The sequence below is a fragment of the Brachionichthys hirsutus genome, chromosome 14 (assembly GCF_040956055.1).
Source record: "Brachionichthys hirsutus isolate HB-005 chromosome 14, CSIRO-AGI_Bhir_v1, whole genome shotgun sequence".
Lineage (NCBI taxonomy): Eukaryota > Metazoa > Chordata > Actinopteri > Lophiiformes > Brachionichthyidae > Brachionichthys > Brachionichthys hirsutus.
The window spans coordinates 12,537,600-12,546,405 of NC_090910.1; the positions used below are offsets into that span (position 1 = coordinate 12,537,600).

Sequence of the window (8,806 nt, forward strand, 5' to 3'; positions counted from 1 at the left end):
AGCTTGTGGACTGAAACTTGACTCAAAGGTCAGAACCGCCGTGGAGGGTTCTGAAACTGCCAGAACATCCTGTGATGTGAACGTCACGGTTCTTTGGTTGAGCACGACGGTCCACGCCGCCTCGGGGACGGTCAGCTGACGGCCGATTACAGGAAGTAGCCACGCCCTTTCCTGTAACGTCAGCCCGTCTTCATTGAGTCACACGAATTCATGTGGAAGACGTTCAAAACACAAGGACGGACAAAGGCCGTGTCACAGTAATACGAGTACTACAGTACTACAGTACGACTCATGAGCGCTACGTTGTCACAGAAACATCCACTGTGCCTTTTCATTGTGAAAACTACACTACCCACAATCCTCAGAGACAGTTCAAGATAAATGCAAGAGGAGTAAATATTCAATTTCATTCTGTAATCAGAACTTCATAGAAAATAAGGGGCGGGGCTAATGTTTGTGGGAAGTCATAAGCTATTAACTGACAACAGTATTGATTACATATCAAAATAAGATTCGAGTTCAGTTCATGGGGAAGGGGTCAAGTGAGTCGCCAACAACCAATCAGAGCAGCTCGTACTGCCGCAGGTGCATCCGCTGGATGATGTCACGACAGTCGCTGAAAACACGGCGAATATTTTCTGTGTCGATGGCGCAGGTGAAGTGAGGATAACAGTGATGCTTCCCATCGCCGCTCGCCGTGCTGATCCTCTGAGAGACAGACGGGTTAGAGAGGAAGACGGGTTAGAGAGGAAGACAGGTTAGAGAGGGAGAGATGGGTTAGAGAGAGACGGGTTAGAGAGGAAGACAGGTTAGAGAGAGAGACGGGTTAGAGAGAGACGGGTTAGAGAGAGAGATGGATCAGAGAGAGAGATGGGTTAGAGAGAAGGAGACGGGTTAGAGAGGGAGACGGGTTAGGGAGAGAGACGGGTTAGAGAGAGACGGGTTAGAGAGGAAGACAGGTTAGAGGGAGAGACGGGTTAGAGAGAGAGACGGGTTAGAGAGAGAGACGGGTTAGAGAGAGACGGGTTAGAGAGGAAGACAGGTTAGAGAGGGAGACGGGTTAGAGAGAGAGAGACGGGTTAGAGGGAGACGGGTTAGAGGGAGAGATGGATCAGAGAGAGAGATGGGTTAGAGAGAAGGAGACGGGTTAGAGAGGGAGACGGGTTAGAGAGAGAGACGGGTTAGAGAGAGAGAGACGGGTTAGAGGGAGAGAGACGGGTTAGAGGGAGAGAGACGGGTTAGAGAGAGACGGGTTAGAGAGAGAGACAGGTCACACCTTCTTTGGTTCTAGATTAAAAGGTTTTTGTTTTTTTTACCAGAAACTCGTCTCTGATGAAGAACTTGGCTCGGGTCACTCGTGGGTCTTCATTAGCATCTGGAACAGCTGGAGGTAGACATGGTGTCAGGAGCTGTTTGTGTATTTGTACATGCATTTATTTATGTGTGTATTTGTACATTCTCCAGGTACTTGGTAGTTTTTGTATTCTGGGAAATAATCTTCCAATTTGGATTTCCCAGCCAGAATCTTGTCCGCGAGGACATCCTGTTTATTCAGGAACAAAATGACTGAGATGGTCTTCAGAAACCTGCAGCCAATCAGAGCAGAGACGGCCAGTCAGAGAACACAGAGGGTTAACGACGGCCAATCAGAGAGCAGTGAGGGCTAACGACGGCCAATCAGAGAGCAGTGAGGGCTAACGACGGCCAATCAGAGAGCAGTGAGGATTAACCACGGCCAATCAGAGAGCAGTGAGGGCTAACGACGGCCAATCAGAGAACACAGAGGGTTAACGACGGCCAATCAGAGAGCAGTGAGGGCTAACGACAGCCAATCAGAGAGCAGTGAGGGCTAACGACGGCCAATCAGAGAGCAGTGAGGGCTAACGACGGCCAATCAGAGAGCAGTGAGGGCTAACCACGGCCAATCAGAGAGCAGTGAGGATTAACCACGGCCAATCAGAGAGCAGTGAGGGCTAACGACGGCCAATCAGAGAGCAGTGAGGGCTAACGACGGCCAATCAGAGATGCTGAACCTGTTGGTCCAGATGGATCTGAAGAGGTCCAGAGATTCTCTCAGCCGATTGGTCGAGTCGTCTTCTCTGATCACCATGTTGTAGCTGCTGCTCGCCGCCACAAAGATGATGGCCGTCACATCTAAACAAGTGAGGTAAACAATATTGATCAACATGATTGGAACAACAATCAATAAGTTGTAAATCTGTGTTTTCTCACCGTTGAAGCACTGAATCCACTTCCTCCGTTCGTCTCGCTGTCCCCCAACATCAAACATACTGAGAGAAGAAAGGGTGAACCACAACAAACAAACAGTCCTGCATAAAGGAGGTACGTGATTGGTGCAGGTTCAAAGAGGAGGCGGGGTCAGACACTCACTGGAAGTTGACCTTGTCAACCTGGAATCTGGTTTCAATAATCCCAGAGGTCAAAACTCTGCAGCGCAGCAAATCCTGCAGAAGAAGAAAATGTTTCTCCACCCAGCAACCGATGAGTCATGCTGAAGACTGGAAGCTGATTGGTCAGTTTGTCACCTGGTCAGTAGGTGTGTAGTCTGTCTTCCTGACCGAATCCAGCCTGTCCAGGAAGCTGCAACGCACACACACACACACACACGCACACACACGCACGCCAGGAGTTCTGTGTGTCCTACACAGCGCTGATTTATAGATTATTACAAATAACGATCAACTAAGGCACTTGGTGAACATGTTTAAATACTGCAAAAAAACCTGTAAAAACATGATCGTATTAAAGAACTAAGTATTGGTACTCTGGGCTTGAGTATATTGTAAAGTGGCACGCGTCATGAAAAGGTTACCCCTCTAAAGAGTCGGTTCCTCCAGTCTGCCATCATGACATCACAGGCCTGGTCAACCAATCGGCCACCTTTACCCCCCGCCCCTCCCTTACTACGAGTTGTGATTGGCCCACCAGGCTCAGTGTAAAGCTCTGATTGGTCTGCTGGCGTGTGAGTCTAACAGCGGAACGCTCGGTGTACTTGCGTGTGTCGCGTCTTACTACTTAGCACAGTCTATCAGCTGATATTCGTTGGCGCGTTCGAAGCACGCCTTGACGCCGTCGTCCTCCCACAACTTCTGGGCGTGCTCGAAGAACTCCTGAGAGACAGTTTAAACAGGAAGCGCGAGACGTCAGAAAACAATCTTTCATCTTGGGTGTAATGTCATCATATCATCTGCATAGAAACAAACGATGCGATGTGGAGTAGCAGGGAATCTTTAGAACCGTATCTCGTAAAGTTTGGACGCTGTATACGAAACAAAATATATAAGCAAACACGTGGGAGGCTATTAAATCTTTAGCATCCGGGGAAGTCTGCGTCTTTGAAGGCAATTTCTAAAGTGCTAAAGTTTTGTCCACATTTTTCGGAAACTTGGCTTGTATCGTAAAAACAAAAGGACCAAGAACAGAACCTTGGGGGACACCTACAAAAGACCTGATTTGGATCCCAAGCTAGAAAATTCAGTTGGAAATAAAACAAAAATATCGGTGATGGTCATTTCTGAGTTCTGAGTTCTTCACGCCGACGCTTCCGAGTTCAGCGTGAAGTCGTCTGATTGGACGGCAGTGACTGCTTCCTGTCCACCAATCACCAACCAGCAGGAAACGACAGGAGCTGAAGGCGCCGCGGGAGGAGGCTTGTTTTCCTCGTGTTTTCAGGAACGCTCCGATAATGAGGCCCCAGGTGACACACACACACACACACACACGCGCGCACACACCCGGGTGCGAGCGCGGTCCCGTGCGGCTTCGGTCCCACGGACGCTCGTTACATCATCTCATTAGCGTCATTAAAACAAACAAGCTCCTAAACGAGCCTCGTGGCGCCACTTCGCAGGAACATTTCAGGGCAGCCCGTGTGAAGAGGCGCCGCACGCTCGCCGCTCCTCCAGTTCCTCTGGAGACCCTTTAGCCCGATCCAGATCCAGACTCCAGCTGCTGGTTCCTGAGGAATCTTATCCCATTCCTCCAGGTCTGGAATACTCCTGGTTTTCCTTCCCGGATCAAACATTCACCCGGCATCCAATCATCTCAGAAAGTACAAGGTGAATATTAGAGGTCTAAGAATAGAACCTTGTGGGACACCTTTACTGTCCTTTCACTGGATTTGGAGTTTTCCTGATGACCATATTAGGAACAGCAGCTCGATCCAAGTCCTTAACGCGAGGCTGCCGGGGCGTCTGATTGGCCAGTAGCGCGTCACCTGTGCATGCCTTACCTCTGTGTACTCGAAGTCAGACAGCGGGGCGATGCTTTTGATGTAGTCCACTCTGAACTGGTTGGCAGGGTTACCCAGAGACATGGGCGGAGTCAGAATAGTCATGGCCGACACGATGGTCTGTAAAACAAAACGCACGCCCAGTGTGGACGCCTCTTCCTCTCTCTCTCTCCCAGTGCATGCTGGGATGTCCCCACACTGAGACCGCGCCGCTACACCCGTCTCCTCCCGTCAGTCATGGTCATGTGACCTACCACGATGGCGTCCTTCACGTTCTTCCTGATGTCTTGACTCTTCTGCCGTTTCTCTCTAGAAAACAAAACCGTTTACAATGAGGTAAATAAATAAACGCGATATCACGCGTGTGAATAAAGTTTATTAGGGAACACGACACAGGAAGACGTGGCGACGCGTGTGAATAAAGTTTATTAGGGAACACGACACAGGAAGACGTGGCGACGCGTGTGAATAAAGTTTATTAGGGAACACGACACAGGAAGACGTGGCGACACTTCAAAATAAAAGTCGACTCACTCGGGGTCGAAGCCGTCGACGTGAAGAATCCTCATTTGTTTCACGATGGTGCTTTTACCCGACTCGCCCGCACCTGCAGACAGGTGAGAGGCCATCAGGAAGACAGGCAGGCGGGTCAGACAGACGGAGAGACAGACAGACGGGCGTCTCACCCAGCAGCAGCAGCCTGTGGGTCGCCTTAAAGACCTCTCTCTCCTTCTGCAGCTGTCTCTCGATCTTCTTGTTGGCTTCTCGCTTGGCTTTTTCTTCCAGTCGTTCTTCTTCCGTCTGTCCTCCCAGACAGCCCATCGCCGCTGGAACCACAGAACCCAGTGAGAAGCCCGCTGCAACCAGCCCCCCCCCGCCCCCCCGACACCAGCGAACCGATCAATCTCATCATCGATCACCTTCAAACGATTCAAATCAACTTTTGTTTGTTTCAGAAAATCAACGAGGAAATTAAACTTTGAATAAATTCACGCAGAACGGCTGAAGAATCTAAAGTTCATGTTTCCCCAGCAGGGAACCGGCCGGCCCCGATCCGGATCCGGTCCGGTCCCGGTCCCGGCGGTACCAACCTGCAGCTGTTGATCACCAAGTCCTCGCGTCTCCGTCCATTAAAGTCCAAGACGTAAAAAAAAAACAATAAAAAATCTATCAGCAGCTCCTCAACCAATCAGAACGTCCATTTGTCCTCCCGCCCCGGTCCGGTTCAGACGGACAGAACCAGTCCTTCTGATGGAGTTAATGGGATCTCCTTTGTTACACGGCGAGGACAGAAACACCTGAGCGTCTCCCTCGCTCCTCGTCCTCCTCCCGTCTGTCTCCCACCTCCTCCCACCTCCCCCCGTCCCTCACAGCGTCTCATTAGGCGTCTCCCTGCGTCTCCTTTGGGGTCCCTCTGTTTTGCCTCCCGTGACGGTTTGCTGCCTGGCAACCAGATTCACAAACACACCGACCAGAACCGGCTCCGTCGCAACAGACGGGAGGTCAGAGGTCACGGGGGAGGAGCTTTAAACCTGCTGCCCGCCCCAGAACTGGAATATTTCGTTCTGTCAAAAGTGAAACGACCGTCACTCAAAACGATGCGGCGACGAACAATCGCAGAGCCGTGATGTCATCACGCCGTCCTGCAGGTCACCTACGAGCTTGTGAGCGAGGAAGAGGCGGGACTCTAGACGACTAAATAAAAGTAAGATGTGACAAACATCACAAGAAGACGGGAGTTCCTTTTTATTCTCCATTTGTCCAAACGAGTCTCTTTTTTTTTTAAATTGAGTTTTAACAAAAGTATTTCTTCCCGATTGGCTGAGCTCTTCTCTTCTGCTCCGTCATTGGCCGGCTGGGGGCTCTGTCCCCGCCTCTTCACCTTGTAACGATCTTAACCTGGAGAGACAAAACCAGACCCACCAGGGTTGAACAGGGTTCGATTCAAACCAGATTCTGAACCAGAGTAAACTGGGTCCCAACCGGACTCTGGAGGTGTGAACAGGTCTGAAGTGGTTTCAGAACCAGTCGGAACCCACATCGGACCCGATCAGACCAACCTCTGCAGGTGTTGATCGCACAAGGAGCCCAGCTGCTGCATCTCGGCCTGGAAGAAACTCTGAAAGAGAAGGGGGGGCGGTCAGTCCGGGACCAGGTCTCTGATCCCGGGACCCAAAGCAGCATCGGTCGGTACCAGGATCTGCGTGTTCACGGAGGTCAGGCAGGCGGAGCTTTCTTGTAATTGGTTCAGGTGATAAGTGACGCTGTTCTCAAACCTCTGCAGCGTCTTCAGCCTACAAACACACAGGTAAACAAATAAACACACAAACACAAAGGTACACAAACACACAGGTAAACAAACAAACAAAATACACACATCACGAACATCTATGAGAATGAGCAGGTGTGTTTGTGGGCGGTGCCCGCGTTGGACAGGTGTTTGTGGGCGGTGCTTGCGTTGGACAGGTGTTTGTGGGCGGTACCTGTGTTGATGGACAGCTGTCAGCAATGCAGAGATGTGTTTTTGGCACGTGTTTAAAGACTGAACAACTTCAGCTTCCGTGTTCTGCCAGCAGCTCTGAAAATCATTTACAACCTGATTTTAAACCACGGACATTATTGATCGGGGTAATAGTACCAATAATCAGTAATCGTGTGCCGACGGTGAGGTTCTGATGCAGTTGTGTTCTGAACGCGTCAAAGACAGCCGGGATGCTCGATGCCGGGTCCGACTCCGGTTCCGGTTCCAACGCCGTCTCCTCCTCCACTTCCGGTGGCTCCGCCCCCTCAGTTGACCCCTCTGACAACAAGATGGCTGCTGATTTGCAGAAAATTCAAGCTGTGAGGCTGATTTGATGAAACCAACCCGAACAGGATTAAAACGGGTCAAATTAAATCAAACTACCGGCCAACGGCAGGTTGGACTCCACCTCCGCTGGCTTAGGCTCCGCCCTCCTCTTGTGGATCAAGGAGTCCTCAGCTTGTTCTGACAGGTAGCCTGCAGGCGAGGACAAATAAAACGTGCTTTGCCTTCCAGGAGACGGATCGAGCAAAGAAAACAGAAGTGAAGAGCGATGAAGAGCCTGATGAAGAAACGCACTGACCCGAGTCCGGCGCCGACCTTTTCCTCTCAGAACTGGAGAGTTTCTGGAAAGAGAAACTAAAACCGGTGAAAAAAAAAATGCTTTTAAAACTGAAGCATAAAAAAAAAAAGAAGCGTACCTTTCTCAAAGGAGAAGCGCTTCCTCCAATCCCCTCCTTCCATTCCTGCGAGGCGTCTAGCTCCTCCCTCACCAGGACGCCTGAGGAACAGACGGGTTCGACCCAGATCAGGAATAAATCCTGGGCTTTGATTCCAGTCACGAAGGATCCAAACGGGCCGGGCGCCTGACCTGAGCTGTAAACGGGCGTCGAATGTCTGACCTCATCAAACAGACGCTCGGCAGCGTTTGAAGCGGGAGTCTGAAACGGGGACGGACCAATCACATCCCAGCATCCCGTCCTGCCCTCGCCGCCGACCAATCACATCCCAGCATCCCGCCTTGTTTAAGTGTCCATTACCTTCATCACAGAGTCTTCATCACCGCTGGGAGACGACAGCGGCAGAACTGGACAGAGACAGCGTGACGAAAGCGGGCAGTGGCTATGACATCACACGCCCCGCTACGACATCACACGCCCCGCTACGACATCACACGCCCCGCTACGACATCACACGCCCCGCTACGACATCACACGCCCCGCTACGACATCACACGCCCCGCTACGACATCACCCGCCCCGCTACGACATCACACGCCCCGCTACGACATCACACGCCCCGCTACGACATCACACGCCCCGCTACGACATCACACGCCCCGCTACGACATCACACGCCCCGCTACGACATCACACGCCCCGCTACGACATCACACGCCCCGCTACGACATCACACGCCCCGCTACGACATCACACGCCCCGCTACGACATCACACGCCCCGCTACGACATCACACGCCCCGCTACGACATCACACGCCCCGCTACGACATCACACGCCCCGCTACGACATCACACGCCCCGCTACGACATCACACGCCCCGCTACGACATCACACGCCCCGCTACGACATCACACGTCTCGCTACGACATCACACGTCCCGCTACGACATCACACGTCCCGCTACGACATCACACGCCCCGCTACGACATCACACGTCCCGCTACGACATCACACGTCCCGCTACGACATCACAGCTGTGGCTCGGTTTCCTCGCCGTCTCACCCTTCAGCTGACTCTTCGTCCGCTTCTTCCTGCCGTAGGATCTACCATTGCGTTTGGAGGCGGGGGCCGCCTGGACTGTACCATCGGTCATTGCAGGACGGGCGGGGCTCCGCCCTCTCTGGGAACACACACGCACCAGTCAGAGGACGTTTGCTGGTCTGACCGACGCCTTTCTGACTGGTCTTGCTGGAAACCAGTCAGACAAACGGACAAATACCACGAAGACTCTCTCTGCGGCCTCCTCCAGCTGCTGGTGGAACTCGTAGTCGAAGCTCAGCGCCACGGTCTG

General features: G+C 52.1%; 1 protein-coding gene across 1 annotated transcript; it reads right to left on the reverse strand.

The window, feature by feature from the left end:
• Positions 1–561: 561 nt before the first annotated feature.
• LOC137903605 (guanine nucleotide-binding protein G(olf) subunit alpha-like) lies at positions 562–5,074 on the reverse strand. The gene is made up of 12 exons (XM_068747731.1): positions 4,939–5,074; positions 4,787–4,859; positions 4,507–4,561; positions 4,253–4,372; positions 3,034–3,131; positions 2,547–2,601; positions 2,392–2,465; positions 2,233–2,291; positions 2,034–2,154; positions 1,456–1,586; positions 1,317–1,384; positions 562–708 (listed from the first exon to the last, which is right to left on the reverse strand). The coding sequence occupies exons 1-12, from the start codon at positions 5,072–5,074 to the stop codon at positions 562–564; spliced, it is 1,137 nt and encodes a 378-aa protein (XP_068603832.1).
• Between the last annotated feature and the right edge of the window lie 3,732 nt (positions 5,075–8,806).

Excerpts from the sequence above, each read along its gene's own strand:
- LOC137903605 (XM_068747731.1), bottom strand. The coding sequence starts at position 5,074 with ATGGGCTGTCTGGGAGGACAGACGGAAGAAGAACGACTGGAAGAAAAA. Across the intron at positions 2,602-3,033 it reads CTGATAGACTGTGCTAAGTA|CTTCCTGGACAGGCTGGATT; the intron begins GTAAGACGCGAC and ends TGTGCGTTGCAG. Across the intron at positions 709-1,316 it reads TCATCAGAGACGAGTTTCTG|AGGATCAGCACGGCGAGCGG; the intron begins GTAAAAAAAACA and ends TCTGTCTCTCAG.